The following is a 21,928-nucleotide window of genomic DNA, read 5'->3' as shown; positions in this document are numbered from 1 at the left end:
AATGGATCGTGCCATTTTCCCTTGTAACATGCTTAAATGTTACAATGTGGGGGAGGGGGAATCAGCTTTAAAAGCATGAAGTAATAACTTGTAGAAAATCAAAAGTTTGGCATAGGAAATGTGCAGAAATCTCTAACAGAGAAAACATGGATATATGCTCATCAGTCAAATCAGCTAACAGCAGGTCAACTTAAAGCAGAAATGAGCAAGTTCTGAGGACCAGCTAGACCAAGGGTAGATAGCAGTAGTTGGATTGGGGTGGTTATGTTTAATTATATAGATGGATGCATGAATTTCTCTTACATCTCCAAAAATGTAGTGTCTGCTTATGGTATGGTAAGAGCACAGTACCAGATAATAGATTCCCATTCCCATAAAGTAAGGGTGCTTTAGCCAAATCCATGTGTAACATTTGTCCCTTTGTACCATACAGCATAGTGCTTTCAGTTCACTTTCCCCTTGGACATACGGTGGAAGAACACTTTTAACATCTGCTTCTGTTCTTGTTCATTCTATCTCTTTGATCTTTCAGTGTTTGACGATAAAACACAGTCCTTGTCATCTTGAGATCCTTTTGTTTTCTCCATACGGAAACTCTATTTTTGGATACCACCCAAATTCAGCAGTGAAGTAAAAAGTAGACTTTAAAGACACCAGTCATTTCTGCTTCTTCACTGAAATCCCAGTGTTGGTGATTCAAACCATCCTCGTCAATCATTTGCATGTGTTATCATATGTAGTGGACTTTAACAAAAGAGCTTTCTGAGACTGCTGTGTATTATCTTGTTTCCAGTATCCCTCTTCTCTTCTGCCTTTACAGGAAATTGGCTCTTTTGATGGTTCTGTACTGACTCCTGTGGATGTTCAAAAGGTTAAATATTTCTCCTTCTTTCTTGGATTGCTGTCCACTGATGCTTTCTGTTTCCTTTCCTGGCTTTTACAATGCTGTCCCCAGACATTCACCATTGGTCTCTTCTGTTGTGGGACATGATTCTTTAAAAGGCATAATATTTTGGTGTTTTGTACAGTAATTTCCCATGATTAGATGTGTGCTATTTCTTTCCTAGAAATGGCTGTATGTCTGTGTGTGTATGTGGAAACTGGTGCACAATAAAGCTCTTAACTGCACACTAGACTTTTAACAAGTAACTACGTGTCATTTCTACCCATGTGGAAAGGTAGTCCTCCATAGTCGCCAAAGTCTTTTAAATCCAGCATTATCTTTATCCTTTGCTTTCCCACTGCAGGAAGATTGTGACTCTGAGCTCGTGGCAAGGCTGAAATCTTCAGATGACCACCTCTCCTTTCAGTAGAGCCACAGTATAGTTGCCAACATCTGCCCCATGGTTGCTGGACATCTGTTTCCAACCATTGTTTAGCTGCATTCCCAAGGAAAGCTAATTGCAGTGTGTGGAATTGGAGGGGGAAGAATAGTTAGTGTGTGGCAGAAGTTTTAGGATGGCTTGAAATGCAATCCAGACATCTTATTGTGTGTGCCCATTGTTTCATAAGGAACTCATTTAGGACTGAGGTTGTTACAATTTGCTTGTCTATATAATACTGTTTCCTTCTTTGTGTGCAATCCTAATGGATGGTGGGGGAAGAGAATTTGCAGAATGGAGTTAATTAGGAGCATGTCAAACTATTTATCAAATAAAGATGGGACTTAACCTTGAATGTTTTATTTTTGGTAGGAATACAAAGTCTCCAGCTTTGAGCAGAGGTTGATCAGTGAGATCGAATTTCGGCTGGAGAGGACTCCTGTAGAAGAGTCAGATGATGAGGTGGAGCATGGAGAAGAGCCCCTGGATAATAGTGTGGCACCATATTTTGAGATAAAGCTGAAACATTACAAAATATTTGAAGGAATGCCAGTCACGTTTACTTGCAGAGTTTCTGGAAATCCAAAGCCAAAGGTGAGGGAATGGAAACCTGTCTGGAGTTGCACATAAGAGCACCAGACTAGATTGGACAGGGGCATCTATAGATGTTTCCCTTATTTGTGGATAATGCAGGAAGTGCAGGAAGGTCTATGTGCATATTCCTCTTGGCTTTACCCCATTAGGGAAAAAACCAATTTTTGTTTTAATGGGGGGGGGGGTTCAAGGCTAAACTTGAGCATCTGGCAACTTTCATCTCACAGCAAGGTAACTGTGTGACGTGGCCATGTGCTTGTATGTGTCTGCATGCAAGACTTTCCTCAGGATATGGCATTCAACTTACTGGACATCTCTGTTCAAACTAAAACAGCACAGACCTCTTCCTCAGGCTGGATGTTAAAACAAATAATGGTAGGAGAGACCTGATGAAGAGTTTTCTTCAGTTGGGTCCATTTGATTAACTGCTCATTTTTATATTTTGAATTGGATGGCTTTGGGGGGAGGGGGTTTGCTCTGTCTTCCCAAAATTCCATGGATAGAATTTGATACACATTGCATCCACTGAAGTCACCTGAGCATTCTGCTCAAGATGCAGAAAAAGGGGTTTTAAGCGCATGGCCTGGAAGAACTTTTTGTTTTGTTTTTTAATCTAGCCTGATGCAAAGTTTTCAAGAACTTGAAAGTTTGCACACTGTGTTATGGTGTTTTCTTTTGGTTGTTCTTAATAAGAGGTGTTATACCATGGCTTCTGTTTTCTTCCCCAGAAGATAGGTCAGGCCCCTCTAGGAATTGCCAAAAATTCAGTGGTTTTACCAAAGGGTTTTAGCCAATTCCCAGAGAGGCACTGAAGGCGCTTACAGGTTTTCCTGGAAGTGACATCACATTATTGGCTGATGGCCATTTTATTTTTCTCTTGTCACCACTCAGAGTGATGGCAGGAAATGATAGCTGGAGTCAGGATTCCGTGCCCTGACTGGGGAGCTGGCAGCCCTAGATATGCCTAAAGATCCTAAGCAAATCTACTTGGAAGTAAACGCATGTTATCCAATGGGGATTAGTCCTCGGAAAGTGTCCTTAGAACTGCAGCCTATGCAATGTATTTTTTTGCAAGGAGGAGGAGTGTTTTTGCCTTTTTCTCCCACGTGCCGTTTAAATAGCATACTGAGTATCTAAGTATTAGCACTGAGTATAAATTGTTGGGGCGTTGCATTTTATGAATATTTGCCCCACCTTTGAAATGAGGTTTCTTTTGTAATTTGTAGTAAATGTCTAACCTATATAATATCATTATGCATACCATTAAAGTTAATAATAGTTAATAGTTTGAAATTTCATATAATTGTTTTTATTTTGGAAATTTAAACATCTGACTAAGTTACAAAACCTACATTTTATCTTTAACTCAAGTCTTGAGTGCAGAAGCTGAGTATTTGGATGCATCTGTATATGCACAGGGTTTTATTTATTTTATTTAAACCATTTTTATGCCACCTTTCCACACAGTCAGGGTCTCCAAGGTGGACCAGTTGAACTGCCCTCACAGATGAGATCTTGAGTACCTTGAGTTTTAAAATTATGATTTCAGATTCTGAAGTGAGGATGTCTACATGTGAAAAAATGAGCATAGTATCTTTTTTTCTCCATAATTCATTTCCACTACACTACACTGAATATAATTGATTACAATTTGATGGGTTGCAATTTTAAATTTTTTTGAAATCAAAGTAGACAAAGGTGGCATGTGATGGCATCATGGGATAACATTAACACCAGGGGCAAAAACATTGCTTGGAGATTGAGGAAGGGCATTGACGTGATGTGTTTAATTATTGCACAACCAAGTTATAAGTAAAAAGCCATACATGGAAGTAAAGTTTACATCATTATAATAATGTTAATCTAGGACATCAGGGATACACAATTTAATGTCAACATGTATCCCTGCTGATTTAATTCCTGGCAAGCCTTCTAATTCTGTAATGAAAGAAGTGTGTTATAAAATAATTACTGGCTCTTACAAGACCAACAGATGTCAAGTAACATTATGATACAAACAAGTTCAAACTTATTTTTGCAGCTATGTCATTACTAACCTATAGGTTTAGAAATGAAAGTATATCTTTAGTGATTCAAATAAAAGTTAGGTCAGCATATGGAAACACATTAATAAGTCCTTTATTGGCACCAGGGAAGTTTTGCAAGTCTGCACACGAGGAAGCAAGTATAACTGATGCCTGGGTGTAATTAAATCATTTGACCTCATCAGTACCTGAGAATCCTACATGGAAGGGTTTTCTTTTCTGACAAGTAATCTTCAATGCAAGCCCCACGAGTATTGCTAAATGAGGGGGATATTGTTAGAATTTAAAGACCTGCCCTTGCAGCTCAGTAATAAATGGATGGTGTTCAATCATCAGGAAATATGATGAACTTGGAAGAGTTCACTGTTATAGTCTACATGAATGTTGGACAATATACCATTTTGCTTGGAAATGCAAAGATCAGTAATGTTTCATCAGAGTGGCTGTCTAATTTAAGTACATGAGAAGAACCCTGCTGGATCAATCCACAGCACCTGTTTCCAGCAATGGTTGACCAGATGCAGAGGGCACAGAAGGCAAATGCTGCTGCCCTCAGCAGCTGGCATTCAGAAGTATATTACCTCTGAACATGGAGACCTCATGGCTAATAACTGTTAATGAACCTGTCCTCCATGAATTTATCTAATCCACTTTTAAAGGTGTCAGGGTCAAACCAGAGGGGTACATTTCCTCATCTCCCAGCATTTTTTCAGATTTAATAAGCAGGAGATCAGGGACCCAGTTTGGATTGGACTGCGGGTGGGGGGTGGTCTCCCCTTCTCCGCTGGTTTCCTAACCTGAAATAGCCCTGTTGCCATAATGATACTGGAACACATAAGGTTCCGAAAACAAGAGAAGTTAAGCTAAGCTATGTATTTAAGTGCTAGTTTAGGAACCTAGTAAATTCTAGGCCACGTTTATAAATATCTTCAGTAAATATACAATAAATGTACTGAAATAACCATAACACATAAAACTCTCATGTTGTTAATTATAATCTTATAATTGAAGCAAAATAATCATAACATATAAAACTCTCATGTTGTCAATTATTATACTGCCTCCTTGGGGCCATTTTTAAAATCCTTCTTGCAACATTCATTCCTTTCCTCCCCTGTTCCTGATTAGCTTCTTTCGCCAGCAGCTTTGATGCCAGTTCTCGTCATTAACCCCACCATCACAGAACTTACAAGATCAAAGCTCCTCATGTGAGTTTTCCATGCACCGTTTCATTCATAGTGGGGTTCTGGAGACTGGAGTAATGAATGCTGTAAAGGAATTTATTGATTGGCCTGAATAACAGTACTGAGGAAAATCCTGCTTTCCTTACTATACTACCGACGATTTTCCTTCGGTTTTAAATGCGTGTGCAGCCACTGTATCGGCCTGCGTACCGACGATTTTCCTTCGGTTTTAAATGCAGCCACTGTATCGGCCTGCACTGTAATCCCAATAATTGTGTTCTGTGATGGTGCCTTTTTGCACACACTTGTTACATCCTTCCCTAAGTATTTGTGCTTGACAACGCTAGAACTGGTCCAGAAGTCAAACAAATCTAAGTCTGTATACAGTGGATAGGGGGGAAAAAAGAAGTTATTTTTCTTGCTCTGGCCCTTCCTGTTGTAAATTAAAGCAGCTCTTTCCTCTTTCAGTTCATAGTTACTGATAACATTTCAAAGTAATTATAAGCAGCAAGTACGTGCATAGGTCTTAGTCTGAATACAAACAAAATCAATCCTTCGTGGCCTTCACTCTGGGAGACCATGAGAGAGGAGGGGACAGCACAGTGGACATTGGCTGCTGGTTCAGGTCTGATCCATATCGCCCTTCTTGGGGAAAGCTTTGAGTGAGTAGGTTCTGGCTTAGCCTGACTGGACAGAAGCTTGGCTTGACCATCAGTGCAATTCTGTGAGCCCTTTAAAAAAGAAACTAACCCCGAAAAATCTTAAGGAAAGTAGCTCCTGTGTTTACCTAGTGTTGCCACCATTGGCTTCTGGTCTCTGATGGGTAACTGAGTTTCACATTAAGGTGTTAAACGAAAGGAGTTTAGCTGCTCATAATGCCTAAGATGTTGGAGCTGGATCTTCTTCATCTCCCTGTGAACCCTAGAAACGGCCAAATTTTACAGAAGGGATGATGCACCAGCTAAGTATGACGTGGCAGCAATTCAGAGTCCTACTACTCTTGTCAACCTTTGAAACATTCATATTATTGAGAAATTATTATAATATCCACCTTTATCGCTTCTTGTGTTTTGGGGTGTGTGCAGATCTATTGGTTCAAAGACGGGAAGCAAATCTCTAAAAGGAGTGAGCACTACAAGATGCAGAGAGAACTTGATGGGACCTGCTCTCTCCACACCACAGCCTCCACCCTGGATGATGATGGGAATTATACTATCATGGCTGCCAACCCACAGGTAAGCCAACTCTTGGCTCTAGAATAAGCAGGCTTCTGGGCACAGCTCTCTCTAAGTATTTACATCTGAATTCTGAATAATTTAATTGATGGGTGATGTCATTCTGGAACAACCAAAACTTTAAGACATCTGTGCTCATCTGACACCAGAAGGGTGGGACATGTACAGATTGCCAAGTTTAAAACAAGGTGCCGTTGGGAGATTATCATGACAATCATTCTGCATTATGATCTCTTTCTGAGCAACTGCCAGTATATTTACATTTTCTTAAACAAACTTGAAACATCCTGCTTTGAAGTGCTTCCGGGCTTTATAAACACAGATCATTTGTGCTTTTACCTTTGTGTTATGAGAAACACAGGACTGCTGGTGAAAATGGCAGCCCTCTGCCTCCACAGTAAAACAACCATGTGCTGATGTTGGCAAGTGTTTCTTTGCCTCCCAGTGTAGCCAATGGTGTGACATGGGGAATCACGCAGTAATTGTGCATTATAATGTCAGTATATGGGGCAACTTTCACTACAATGGGGGAACTGAAGTACTCCACAGAGGATGGCAGCCCTCTGTTTCTTTAAAAGTGCAGTTCTGCCCTTAGTGCGGACAGCACAGAGTAGCAGCGAACTGTAATGCATGTAGGCCAGTGTGGTGCAGTGGTTAAGAGAGGTGGACTCTAATCTGAACAACCAGGTTTGATTCCCCACTCCTCCTCCACATGCAGCCTGCTGGGTGACCTTGGACCAGTCACAGTTCTTTCAGCGCTTTCTCAGCCCCACCTACCTCACAAGCAGGGCCAGCTCACTCACTAGGCGGACTAGGCGATTGCCTAGAGCGGGCCAGCCCTTAGGGGCACCAATCTGCATCCAGCCCCATACTCTAGGAGTTTCTTGATTATTTGTGTTTTTCATTCTTTCTAAAATGCATTTATTTTTGAAAATTGGTGGGGGCACCAGTGGGGAGGGGGCGCCAGAAGGGATCCCCGCCTAGGGTGCAAAATAAGCTGGGGCCGGCACTGCTCACAAGGTGCCTGTTGCAGGGAGAGGGAGGGAAGGGGATCATAAGCCACTTCGAGACTCCTTTGGGTAGTGAAAAGAGGGGTATAAAAAACCCAACTCTTCTTCTCTGTAGGGGAAGCCCAGTTCAATGACTTCAGTTTAATGACTCTGCATGTCATGGAAGCCCAGTTTAATGACTGTTCAGTTTTAGAATCTACATCAGCATACCTTGTACAGGTAGTGAAAGCCCAGCTCAAATAGTCAAATGTGGTGTATTCTTAGTTATATTTCCTAGCATATATCATCCCACTGAAACCTCAGGTCAACAAATACTATTCTGTATAATGTCAGAATCTCCGTCTTCATCCTAAAGCCTTAAAGCACACATCATTCAGAGAGGTAGCAGTCTCTGTGGGAATTAACTTGTCACCCTTAGCTTCAGGAGATGCTGTTGCTTTCTAATCTGAGCAGTTATTTACATTTCCAAGAAGCTATACTAAGATACGGCCCACATTTCTTTGGATAAATAACCTATCACCTTTCTGAAAAACAAGGATAAACTTAATACATAGAAGAGCAACATTCTATTCCTGGTCATGCTTGCTTGGAAGCCACTCTGGTCACATAAGCATGTACCAGATTTTAGCTCATATCTACTTAACAGCACATCCCTTATTAGCTGTCCATTCCTGCAACCTTGCAAAAAGCAGCAGGATAGACTACTAAACGAAGGCTTGTGGTGGGCAGCACCAAGCGCATTGCCAAAACCAAAATTGCAAGAAGGACTTAATGTTTAAAAATAACAAGTTCTATTGCTAAGACATAGCTTATCCTCTTGGAGACTGTTGTGGTCCGTTATGAATGTTGCTAGGCTACTTAACCATAATGGTTCCATTTTTGCAAAGTTCCAGATCTAGCAGTACCTCTGACGGCAAGATGTATGAAATAACAGGAACGTTGACCTGATATCACAAATGGTATAAAACTATAAAGTACAAATTTTGCTTCCATATAAAGACAATAGTATGGTCAAACCAGTGTCCAATGTAGACTTTACCATAGTGACTTCCAGACTCTGCTGGAGTATACTAGTGAAGGTGCAAGACATGAAGTAATTGTTTGTTAATGAGCTGCACCTGCCTGCTGAATCTCTGCAGGATTTACCGCTGAGCCCGTGCCACACCTTTGCTGTGGATGAGCATCTCTGCCTTATTTATACATTTATGTGCTTGGAACATCCAGTCATTCCTGGTGCTGTTATAGAGCAGAACTGTCCACCCTCAGAGGAGGGTACTCATTGTATCTCTGCAAGAGTCACTTCTTGTGGCTTGCTTCCTTCTAAATATGAGGCACGTCCTGCATAGTGAACATATATGAAGACATTTAAAGAAGCATAGGGCTTGCGCTTGCCTTGAGACAGAGTTGGAAACCATTGTGGCTTTCAAGACTGGCAAGGAAGGCAAGCACAAACTATAACTTGCCAGATTCAACCAGAAGAGCGAACTGTGGTTTCTTTGGGAATCACAGTGAGCAAGGTCAGGAGGGAGCACGCAAGCTTGAGCCTTGCTTCTGTCATGCCAAGCCATGGTTATTAGTATTGTGTATGAACCGTGTTAGAGATGTTCAAGAGTAGCATTATGCCTTTTTGTGTCTCATCACCATGTCCCTTTTTAATAGCCAAGCTATTTAACTGTAGGCAGTAACACAGAAATCAAGGTTTGTCAAATAAAATTAGAAATGTTCAGCTTTAATTCCTTTTTAGCCATTGGACAAAGAGTGCTTGATAGATATATTTATGTTGGACAATAACCAGAGGAGTCTGGATATGAAGCTGGAAGTTTATTTTATTGTGCAACAAAGACGAGCTTTTACTTGGTTCATCCAGTCATTTATAATTCTCTCGTCACAGTATCGTTTCCAAATAAACACAATTATGTCTCCTGGCATTAGCGCAGTTCCACTGTGCTTTTAACAGTACATTAGAGACCAAGGGCAGCAGTGGATTAATGCACCAGCTTTTCACACAAGAAGATCTAGATTCCAGTTGTGTTACATCATCATAAATGGAAATAAGTATCCTTTGAAATCCTAAACACTGATGGAAGTTTGTCCATAGGCCTCAAAGTGACTGATTTGTGTTCTTTTATAACAGTTGAACCTAAGAAGGCATTTGGGGGAAGGTTCCAGTAGGTTGCTCTCAAACTGTCCAAATTATTCCTTTTTAGAAGTAGTAGTAGAGAAAAATGTCTCCTGGTGATGTAGTTTTTGCTAGTTACCAGGTTCAAAGTTGTTTAATGACATATATGGAAGTCCTGTTTTTTGTGCGTAGGTATGCTTTGTGTCTAAGGTCATATCAGAACTTGAAGATGCTAGACCAGAATAGGGAAGGTATTGAAAGGACATTGAGTCATTGGCCTTCATCCGGAAATAGGGGTTTGACCACTACACTCCTGAATTCACTCTGAGACTTCAAGTAGAAAAATAAGGAGGAGGAGGAGAAGAGATTGGATTTATACCCCGCCCTTCACTTAGAGTCTCAGAGCGGCTTACAAACTCCTTTCCCTTCCCCTCCCCACAACAGACACCCTTTGAGGTGGGTGGGGCTGAGAGAACTCTGACACAAACTGCTCTTTTTCAAGGACAGCTGTGCCAGAGCGTGTGACTGACCCAAGGTCACATCAACAGGTGCAAGTGGAGGAGTGGGGAATCAAACCCGGTTCTCCCTGATTAGAGTCAGCACACTTAACCACTACACCAAACTGGCTCTCCAATAACACACAAGCAAACTCCCTATGTAACTTCAACCTTTTTTTTTTAACTCTTTCAGTAGTCATGGCAGGGCTCTGTTGTTCTTTATGCCGTTTCCTATTATTTATGGTTATTTGGCTATTTGCACCCTTGTAGATTACTGACCATTCTCTCTTAGTTCATATGACATCCTCACAGAAGGCCATATTCTTAGGTGTAATTCAGAGATGTGGGCTCTTTCTTGCAGTTAGTGTAGCCAGCCCCCCCCCTCCTGGCCACTGGTAGGGGATGGGGGGGGTTGCCAGATCCAGCTTGGGAAAGTCCTAGAGACTTGGTGATGGAGGCTGGGGAGGACAGGGACCGTAGTGAGGTACATTGTCATAGAGTCCATCCTCCAAAACATGCATTTTCTCTAGTGGAGCAGATCTCTGTAGTCTGGAGATGCGCTGTAGTTCCAGGGGATCCCCAGGTCCCATCTGGAGGTTGGCATCTCTACTTCTAGTTTTTGAATGCTGTTCCCCGGGCCTTTGTGTGAGCAGCTTTCCACACTGTTTGACTTGAACTATGCCAACATAAACGTCCGTGCCGTGGTAGGATTATAATTACCTGCCAGTCCCTTAAACCTCTGTTTATTCATCTATTATTTGCTATACTATATACCCTTTTGCCACACAAAATATTCTCAGAGTGCTTTATGATAAAAAATTAATGTTTCAAAAACCATTAAAGCTTTTTAAAAAGTATGAGTAACTAAAACCACAATGATTCTTACTCCGAAGAATCTGCAAAATAATTAAAGAAAATTTTCTGTCTCTAAAAGGAGATGAAATAAAATGACCTTCAGTGGGAAGGCATTTCACAGCTCTGGGGCCATCACAAAAAAAGTCCTGTGAGTAGCTGATGACAATTTAGCATCCGGAAAAGCTGGTAACCGTGCAAGGCTTCACTGGTGGTCAGGCATGAGTGTGGGGGGACCATTCTATTTGAGTTCCTGGATGAAGGCAGTAAATTTAGAAGAACCAAGTGTACTTTCTTTACTTTCGTGCTAGTTAAGTGTAATTTATATTGATGGCTAAAGTAGAGCTCTAAAGATTCCAGATGTTTCTTAACTCAATAAAAATTTCACTTAAGAATTCATTTCCAGACTATGGAATTTTCCTTAACATGGGGATTTGTTTGGTGATTTAAATTGGCCAAAGAGATGGGAACATGGACTTCCGCCTTTTGATCTCCAGTTCTAACCATTGTTGGGGTCCCCAGGATCCAAACTACTTAACCCTTTATGAGCTTATTAAGTCACTGACACCAGCCAGATTCCAGTGGGCACAGTTTCAGCTCTGAAACATTTCTGTTCACACTTGTTGCCTTTTGTTACTCATATTAATGAAACCATAAGCATGGAAATGCTCTTATGCCAAAAATTGTATCCCACATCAGTGTTCTTTTGTGTGTAAATGTAGAATGCATGCCAGCATATGATTAAGAATATTTTAGTCCTGCTAAATTTCAGTGGGATTAAGCACACTTACAAGACAATCCTTAGTAGAGTTAACCCTTCTAAAACCATTGAAGTCAATAGGCTCAGGATGGTGTACGTACATTTAGGATGCTACTGTTGACGTCTGATCTGGATTGCAAGATTGTGAGGTCTTCATCCACAGTTGATGTCTACAGCACAGGGACAGTGCATAATGATGATGCCTTCCACTGTGCCACTGCATGAACCTTTTTGCCCACTGCCACTGGTTGTGGAGCAGAAGTAGAGTCCTGTGTGGCAGAGCAGCTGGAGAGAGAGAGAGAAAAGAGATACAGGGAGCAATCCTAAACAGGCCTACTCAGAAGTAAATTCAGGGTTATTCACTAGGGGTGATTTCCCACAAGCGCTGCTCCGCACTCACTCTTCTCTTTGGCTCGATGGTACGTGTCAATTTCACACAAGCTGCTGCACGGCTGCATTTTGCCTCGCAGCTTCATGCGATTTTCCCCGCGTCTACTCAATCCTGTTTTTTGAGGACTGAGTAGACACGGGGAAAATCGCATGAAGCTGTGGGGCAAAATGTGGGCGCGCTGCAGCTTGTGTGAAATTGACACGTACCATCAGGGCAAAAGGGAGGAGTGAGCGCGGAGCAGCACTTGTGGGAAATCACCCTAGGTCTTAATCTAGGGTTTCCAAATTCCAAGTGACACCTGGAGATCTCCTGCTTTTACAGTTGATCTCCAGACAATAGAGATAATTCCTTCTGGAGAAAATGGCTGCTTTGGAGAGTGGACTCTAAGGCATGGTGCCCTGCTAAGGTCTCTCCTGTCTCCAAACTCCACCCTCTCCAGGCTCCACTACCCCTTCCATCTGATTTTTTTTTCTTGTTAAATCCCAGTGTGGATTAACTCTGTATGCCAACTGAAGTCAGCTAAGGAATTTACAGGATGCCTTAATAGTTAATACCCTTAATACCATCTTATTCTTTTACTTGTATGTTGAATCCACTGTGTCATGGCCCAAGCTATTCTGCTGGGTTGTCCCATTTTTCTGCCCACTGATCAGAAACTCATACTTGTTGAGAACTTGTAGACTAGAATGATTACTGTCTCTTTTGTTAACCCACTGCTTTGGTCTAATAAATTCCATGCAGTAGCGATGCATTAAGGGGCCATGCGTAAATAACTATATTTATTGCTATTTATAGCCTGCCTTTGTGAATATACATCATTTGAGTGGGGTGGGGTTTTTCCCATATATATATTTGTGCAAGCAAACAATAGCTGAGTGGCTACAAGCACTTTCTGTGTTTGCGCAGCTTGTTTTGTATGTGTTTGGCATGACTTTGAAGCCCTAGAGAAGTGTAGATTAATGGGTAGTTTTGTTAATGGATAACTAAACTCTCCATACCTGTTATGTTGTGTGAAAAACTACCTTCCCATATTTAAACATCTTTTTTTCCCCCAAGAACAGCAATGGGAACGCACATATTTCTGTGGGCAGCAAGTTTCTTTAGAAATACTGGGCTAAAGCTGGAATTAATTAAATGAGTTTAATGTTGGAAAGCAGCTACCCTTGCAAGCTATGTTTAATGGCTATAGATAGCTGCCCTGACGTAAGAGATTTGCTTTCCGTGCCGAGATCTTACATTTACAAAGTTGCCCCCTTCATTTCTGTGCTGGAAGCAGTTCCATGCACACATCTTTTTGAAAGCATCAAGACCTCTGTACTGAAATAACCAGCTGAGGTCTTGCTGCTGTCTTGGGGTTTTTTCCTTCATTCCCCCTGCCTTTTAAATGATAAGCTGTCTGCTGTGTCAAAGAAAAGGGGAGGGCTCATCTGGTGGAATAAACAGAAGATAAACCTTCTGCTTGACTTCCCAGCTCAAGCAGTCCTGCTTCATGTACAGACCAATGGAGCCACCAAGGGTGGAAGGCAGCTTCTGAGAACAAAGAACATCCACAATGAATTTCAGAGCCTTCTTTTTCATTGGGTGACCATGGCAGCACTGGCACTGTACGGCAGGAGAGTATTCCCCCAGCACAGATTTTTTTTAAAATAGTTCAAACAAAACCCTTGGAAAATAATAGTGATACTGATCGTGTACTTGTTGTGATCCTTCAGTCACAGATGCTGTCCAATAGCTTGTGTCAGAGATATAAACATATTCCTACATGTCAACAACTGCATTTCCCCAGCCAAAATCTATGGTGGTTCCAGGCGGAGTCCTTGCTGCAAATGGATAATTGTTCTTTTACGGTTTATTCCTCTGGCATAAGGACCTATTGGACAGTGTCTCTGGCATAAATGATCATAACAGGGTTGGAGGAGTAATGTTCTTTATTAAAGCTGCATGTCAGAGAGTTCTGTTTTCCTAGCATCCTCTGTGCAGTCACAGGTGGGGTTGCACTTGTGAAGTCACAAAGCATGATGTTCTAACAAATGTGATGGTTTATATAAACCGCTTTACTGGTTCATCAGCAGAGGTGATCTTTGTGATTTTGAACTGGAGCAGAAAGTCTTAGACCTATTTTCAGAGCACATGAGAGTTTATGGCTAGCAGATCATGGAAGATATACTTGCTGCTGCAGAACCTCCACTAAAGTGAGTGAGACACCACAAATGTAACTGGGTGTAGAGTGGGACTTTACTTCACTGTGACAAGCATTGCTATTGGGATGATCATGTTTCTACATCTGATGATTACAGAGGTTGCATTTGCCCATTCGTCCAAGCTAAGGCAGGGCTTTTTTTTGTGTGCTGGCAGGCTAGTGCAGTTGCTGTCTACCTAGTTCTGCCCCCTGGCCCTTAAATACTTCCCTGAGATCTACCACCCACCTTTGTGCTGACCCTCCTGTCTTGCAGGACCTTCTGGTGTGCAAGAAGTTGTTATGCCAGGATAGACAGACACATGTTATTGTAAAGAACATCTTCAAACAATTTTGTTAGAAACAAACATTTGGTAAAACTATGTGACTGGCAAGGGCAGACATTTGTTTGTTTTAATTGCTAAGAAATCTGTTCTGTGTAACTGCTTTTCAAATGTTTAATTTTAAATTCCCCCCCTGCAATGATTGATAGGGCAGGGTAAGCTGTACAGGAAGGCTGATGGTCCAAGCTGTCAACCAGAGAGGACGCAGTCCCCGGACACCACCTAACCAGTCTCATGTCAGAAGGTACGTTAGTCATGTATTTCTTTTCTGTCTTCGCTTGCAGTCCTAAGGGCAGGGGGGCAGAACTAGGTTCCACTTGAAGGAAGAAGGGGAAAGAAGTAATAACAAAATACACAGAAACCAATTTGGAATAAAACAGGCCACAGCTTCATTGGTCACGGAAGATGGGGCACTGGTGCCACATGGGTCATGGAACCAAACATTGGGTGACACACACCCCCGTTGGCCAATGAACCCATACCCAGCCCACCTGCTGTAGGAACCTGGAGCGGCAAGCAGATAATCCCACAAAGGCACAGGGCTGTGGGTGGAATCCTAGCCACCAGGGAGTCTCCAAGCTGGGCATGCCACTATACGGCTTGACCCCCATGACCCCTTAAGGGGGTCCCCACCTGGGGAGGCAGGATGCAGGCACGGCCTCTCCCCAAATGGATCCAGCCCACTGCCTGAAATTGCCACTAAGCTGTGACAAGAACAAATAAGAAAACAACCACTCAGCTACTGGGTAAAGGGAGGGGTACCAGGCAAAATGAACTCCTCTGGCAGCATGCAAATGGGGCTTTAAACAGAACGGGAGAGGGGCAGCCGCAGCTGACCTGCAGTCAAGCCTGTCCTCCAACCAGCCCAACAATGCGGGAACCTATGTGGATGGCCGGTTGGCTGGCTGCAGGTACAAAGGCTCACTCAGGGGAACCCCATGGCAACGCAATCCAGCCAGCCCAGCCACACCATGAAAGCCCCCTCTACCTCTCTGGTGCCCAGCCTGTGGCCACAAAGCAGCTCCTGGTATGTTAGAGGCTGTGAATTCTTCCTGTATTTAAAATCCATCTCCCCGACCCCTCCAGTGTTCCAACTGCTTCCTATACATTATCTTGTTGCAAGGATTGCCATAACCCTGTAAAGTAGCATATTAATATTGTCCCCAAGTGGCAGAAATGAGGTGAAAGTAAAGTGGTTTGACTAGGGACACCCAATGAGTTTTTGGCAGAAGCAAGTTTTGAACCCAAGACCTCTGAGCTCATTGTCTTAGCTAATGCAAATGTGAGGAATGCCTCATGCCTCCCACATTGAAAAAGGTTTTTCCTGTTTACGTCCCATCTGGCAAGTCATGTTTCAGGGTTCTGTCAGCACTTGCTTTTTGATAACTGTAGAATAGAGCAGACCTTATGTGACTCATAAACAGGAAGCCTCAACTTGAATGTATGTCCTAACAGACATGTAGAGAGTGTCTTTTGCTCCAATGTCTTACTCATCTTCTTGCTCAATTTATTTGCCCATACTGAAGTTGAGACAACTACTCACTCCATTCAGCCAAAGGCCAAAAAATGTTTAATAAACATAGGTAGATCTCAGCCCAATTCAAAACCTAGTTTGAACTTTATTAGAGCTTTGGGGGTCATAGGAGCAGTGGGAAGAAAATGAAAAGGGTCTTGTACTTCTATTTCTGCTTGTAGTCCATTGATTAGAATAACTAGGATAGTTTAAAACAAAAGAATTGCCATTTTAAAAATGAAGGACCATAGCAGCTCCTTCATTTTTTAATTTTTAATTGATATATATATCCAGATATTTTATGCATATCTTAACACTTCATTTTTCATATTCTCCTCTTTCTAAGAATCAAATTAAACATTGAAAGCATATAAGTACTGTCTATCCTCGTTATCTTATTCCCTTTCTTTACCCGCTTGCCCAAACCGCCATACAACTTCCTCTAATTTATGATCTAAACATTATTACATTCTTCTTTTAAATTATTCAAGACTTCTATACTTCTTTTGCTGTGACTCGGCACAGAACAGGGATTTATGGTTTATAATAGAGGATTTAATACCAAAATATGACTTTCACATCTTTCTTCTATCTCTTTCCTCCTTACTTTCTACCACTATGCTTTTCATCCATTTTATTCAATTTCTTAATGTGGAGTTAACCAGCACAGGCTTTGGTACCAGCCTCCCAACCCATCCTCCTCCTTTCAGCCTCCAAGTCTGTCTAGCTAGCACATCCTACCTGTTGGGTTGGGCTGCCTACTCCCATAAGGAAGTGCTTCCAGTATGGTGCTGGTGCCCTTCCCTCTCCATAGTGGCACCACCGCCAGGTAATTCTGTTTGGAAACCTACAGGTCATCTATGTAAGCTGTGCCACCTTGGAGATGCTCACTGCTAACTCTGCCAAATGGGCAGCTTTACTAACAAAGTTAGCCAGCCACTATCAAAGGTGGGCATTGCCTCTTGAGCTAACACAGTCTTGGCCCTTTGTGTACTTTATTAATTCTCCAGCAAACACACCCAATAATCAGTATAGCTAGGGTGAGCTTGTTTTAATTTGTGGGCCGGTCCTATAATTGTTGGCAAGTAAGTGAGTGGACAGGCCATATTGGTATGCCAATGTATGTCATCATTGCCGTGTTGCGTACAGTCTCTTCTTTTCAGACAAAGCATGGCAACATAGTGTAGTGCTGCAGTATGACAGAGACATGACTTTCAGTTTGTCAGGACAATTACTTGCCCATATGGGATTCTATAGTCTTTCTGGCTATCTCAGCACAGTCCTTCATACTGTTCTGGAGAATACTGTTCATATCCTGTTCTGGAGAAACTCCAGCTGACATTACAACAATTTCATAGTAAGACTGAGGGGTGACATGATTGAGGTTTATAAGATTATGCATGGGATAGAGCAGGTAGAGAAAGAGGTACTTTTCTCCCTTTCTCAGAATACAAGAACTCATGGGCACTCCATGAAATTGCTGAGTGGTCGGGTTAGAACGGATAAAAGGAAGTACTTCTTCACCCAAAGAGTGATTAACACTTGGAATTCACTGCCACAGGAAGTGGTGGTGGCTACAAGCATGGACGGCTTCAAAAGGGAATTAGATAAGCATATGGAGCAGAGGTCCATCAGTGGATATTAGCCACAAGGTATAGATAGGGGCTCTGGGGCAAGTGATGCTCTGTCTTCTTGGTGCTTGGGAGGGGTCAACAGTGGGAGGGCTTCTAATGTCCTGGCCCCACTGGTGGACCTCCTGATGGCACCTAGTATTTTTGGCCACTGTGTGACAGAGTGTTGGACTGGATGGGCCTTTGGCCTGATCCAACATTGGCGTCTCTTATGTTCTTATGTTAAGATGGAGTTCGAGAATGCTGGTGTCCCAACTGTGTCCCCCTCAAACCACACTGAGTTGGATTTGTGCAGTCCATCAGTTTGCTTAACTGGTTAGTATACAATAGAAAATAATATTTTTGTCTGTTCTTTTCAGACCTCGATCTCGCTCAAGGGACAGCGGAGATGAAAATGAACCAATCCAAGAACGCTTCTTCCGACCTCATTTCCTGCAGGCTCCAGGAGACTTGATAGTTCAAGAGGGAAAACTTTGCAGAATGGACTGCAAGGTACATTTTTAGTTTTATTTTAACCTTCAAATAAAGAGTACCTTCAACTGTGATTTACAATTCATTTATATCTTTTTTTTAATTTTACCAAATACAGAGGAAATTTTAGAAACAAAGGACTGCACCTAATAATTAGAAGTGAATAAGTTTTGCTTGAACCCTGTTGCACTATTATTTGTATATCAAACCAATTTGAGTTCATTGAAAGTGTGATGCATACTGGCTACTGAAATGGTTCCTGATTTAATTGATTTTAGCATTCATTAAATGTATAGGCTGGGTTCCAGTGCAGCATTGGAACCACAATTTTATTTACGTCTTCAGCAGATACTGAAAGTCCTTTAGTCCAGAGATGGAAAATACAGTTTGGTGTTGGGGTTTGCTGCATGAAAAAATAGCATTGAGAAATTTAACCATAAGACCAATTCTGCAGATAGATGAAATATGTGCCCCCTCTAGTGGCTGTAAAGAAAGGAATATCCAGAGCAGCCAAATAGCTTGCTCACAACTTTAATGCCAGTAGCTCACAAAGTAGAATTTTTGCTCACAAGACTCCACAGTTTAGAGGGAGCATTGTCTCAGGTGCTCCAATGTTTCTGAAATTTGCTTTGAACCAGTGTTTCCAAAAAGTGTGGACAGGAAGGTGCAGATTTCTGCACCTTCCCATCCACAGCCAGTGCCATTTCCTTTTCCCTTGCAGCTGCCATTTTCCCACTCACTCCTCCTGCTAGTTTTTTAAATCGGTATTGGGTATACTGGGATAATACAATAGCAATTCACCAGCTACTGGTTTCTTTTAAAACCCTACAAAAAGCCCTCTGCTGACTGTGGGGGGCACACATCCTGGAAGGAGACAGCCAGTGTTATCTTTAAGATGGCTGCGACCGCGTGTGCCTGGCCATGCGGTCTACTGGACTCACAGACCTTTGGTTCTAGAACAATAGCCACCGCAGATCCTAGCGAGAACCAATGGGAGCGCTAGGATCCTGAAGAGACCCTATTGTTTTTTTTAACAGTTTATTTAGGTTTCCAATATAAAATAAGATATACATCTTTTACATTTGTATTTCATACATCCTGTCGAGTCTATTACAAAGAGTTGTCTTTTACCCATTTATAGAAATCTGCCCATCGTTCTTTAAACACCATGTCATCTTTCTTTTGCAAGATTACTGTTAGTTTGTCCATTTCTGCGACCTCTATAAGTTTCTCTATTAGTTCCTTTCTTTTAGGAATCTTTTCTTGTTTCCAGTTCTTAGCGATCAAAATTCTAGCCGCCGTGAGCATGTATGTTAGTATATATACATTTTTCCCTTTATATTCATTTGGGATTATATTTAACAAGTAAGTCTCCGGACATAATTTTAAGTCTATATGCAGCATTTCACCAATTAAATTATGTACACATTTCCAATAACTAAATACTTTTTCGCCGTTCCACCACATGTGGATAAATGTTCCTACGTTAGATTTGCATCTCCAACAGTTTTTATTCGATGTTTTATATGCTTTTGCTAACTTTTCTGGAGACTCAAGAGACCCTATTGTTAATGGGGCCATGTATATAGACCTATCACAGGAATCGGGGGTGTGTTGGGTGTGAGTGTGTGCACGAATATAAGCCGGCCTCGCAACACTTAAGTGATCTCTTTTCATTTCGATGTAATCGATAAATGTGAGCTGATTTCACTATGCTACGCCTGGAACGCCACTACTTTTCAGCCAGGAAATGAGCTAAACGTAACCTTGGTACTACAGTCCTTCCAAAAGCAAGGTAGCTTGGACAGTGGAAGAGGAATTGTCAGTCTTCTGGTGCTGGAAAGAGAAAACCGGGTGGGAGGCTGCAAGGAAGTGGTTTTCAACTTTGGCCTGGGAAATTCCTGGTGATTTTTTTTCGGGGGGGGGGTGCCTGGGGAAGGCAGAGTTTGGGGAGAGAGCTCAGTGGAGATGTGATGTCACAGAGCCTGCCCTTCAGTGTTGTCATTTCCTCCAGTGGAGCTGATCTCTGGAAATCAGTTGTAATTCTTGGGAAACTCTGGGCCTCACCTGGAGGTTGGTAACCCTAAAAGGGCCAGGGGAGAAAGTTTCCTTCATACCTCCCTGTGAAGAAGAAGTGTGGCTACTGTTGCTGCTCTGGGAATACAAGAGAGAGCTGGCGAGAACAGGCCTGGGTGGAAGGAGGGCAAGTGGTGGTGGTGGTGGTGGTGGTGCTGAGGCTTGGTTTAGCTCTTCCTTGAGCTGCCAAGCAGTGGCTGCCTAGGCACGGCTCCCAAGCTTGTTGTCCTAGTTCAGGGACCACATTTTTTGTGTTCTGGAGAAGATGCAGGGATCCCAGCTCTCTGCTACAGGATAAACCGTCAGTGTGGACACTGTTGCCACTGCAAATGGCTGTGCAACAGGGAATCACCCCTATCTGGAAGCAGGCTTTGTAAACTTTTTTTAAAAAATTATAGAGTGGTTTGGCATTTTAAAAGACTTTCTTGTCCAAATCAATTAATTTGAAATAACAGGAATTTTGTCTTGGTTGTGACTTCACCAGATTTTTCACCCTTTGTAAAACAAAATGGTCATTTTGCATCCAGGTGAAAACGAATATTGGATTCAAGGATTTAGCCTATTTACAATGCATTCAGGATGGTCAAGATTAAATCTAAAGGAAATAAATTCATGGATCTAGTTCGAAGGTGTACGTGCCTCTTTGAGAAATATACACACTCTGTCTTTGAATACAACTTGCATAGGTAGAGAAGTTGTTGTTGTTCAGTCGCACAGTCGAGTCCGACTCTCTGCGACCCCATGGACCAGATCCTGCCAGGCCCTCCTGTCTTCTGCCGTCCTCTGAAGTTGGCTCAATTTCATGTTCATTGCATCTATGACACTGTCTAACCATCTCATCCTTTGCCGTCCCCGTCTTCTTTGACCTTCAATCTTTCCCACCATCAGGGTCTTCTCCAGTGAGGGCTCCCTTCTCATTTGGTGGCCAAAGTATTTGAGCTTCAGTTTCATTATCTGGCCTTCCAGGGAACAGTCAGAGTTGATTTCTTTTAGGATTGACTGATTTGATCTCCTTGCAGTCCAAGGGACTCTCAAGAGTCTTCTCCAGCATCATAGTTCAAAAGAATCTATTCTTCGGCGCTTGGCCTTCCTTATAGTCCAACTCTCACAGCCATACATGACTACTGGGAATACCATTGCTTTGACCATGCGGACATTTGTTGGCAGGGTGATGTCTCTACTTTTTATCATGCTGTTTAGGTTCTCCATTGCTTTCCTCCCAAGGAGCAGGCGTCTTTTAATTTCATGGCTGCTGTCACAGTCTGCGGTGATCTGGGATCCCAGGAACGTGAAGTCTGTCACTACTTCCACGACTTCCCCTTCTATTTGCCAAGGAGTGATGGGGCCGGATGCCATGATCTTAGTTTTTTTGATGTTGAGCTTCAAGCCCACTTTTGCGCTCTCCTCTTTTACCCTGAATAAGAGGCTCTTTAGGTCCTCTTCACTTTCTGCCATTAGAGTAGTAACGTCTGCATATCTGAGATTGTTGATCTGAGGTTGTAGAGAAGTACAAAATGTTATAAATCTGTAGTGAAATTCAGACTCTATTCCTTTCAACCTATTTACTCTTACAAAGTGGTTAGCTGAGAATTCTCCTGTTGAAGGGTATTCAACAACTTTTGTATAATAGAATTAAATGGCATTTTTACTAGCGCAACCCTTTCTAAGCAGGAAACATTGAGGTAGATACCTTTTTGAGGTTAGTCTG

At 42.2% G+C, this 21,928-nt stretch overlaps 1 protein-coding gene across 1 annotated transcript in view; it reads left to right on the top strand.

Moving 5' to 3' along the window:
• Positions 1–21,928, top strand: part of PALLD (palladin, cytoskeletal associated protein) — a 188,676-nt gene that overhangs the window by 158,292 nt on the left and 8,456 nt on the right. The window contains exons 12-15 of the mRNA XM_015416244.1: positions 1,695–1,916; positions 6,231–6,380; positions 14,679–14,773; positions 18,033–18,165. Coding sequence (XP_015271730.1) covers positions 1,695–1,916; positions 6,231–6,380; positions 14,679–14,773; positions 18,033–18,165 — 600 coding nt within the window. The remainder of the gene's footprint in view (positions 1–1,694; positions 1,917–6,230; positions 6,381–14,678; positions 14,774–18,032; positions 18,166–21,928) is intronic.

This window comes from Gekko japonicus, unplaced genomic scaffold, assembly GCF_001447785.1.
Source record: "Gekko japonicus isolate JY-2015 unplaced genomic scaffold, Gekko_japonicus_V1.1 scaffold593, whole genome shotgun sequence".
NCBI lineage: Eukaryota > Metazoa > Chordata > Lepidosauria > Squamata > Gekkonidae > Gekko > Gekko japonicus.
This window is presented reverse-complemented; position numbering and strand designations above follow the sequence as displayed.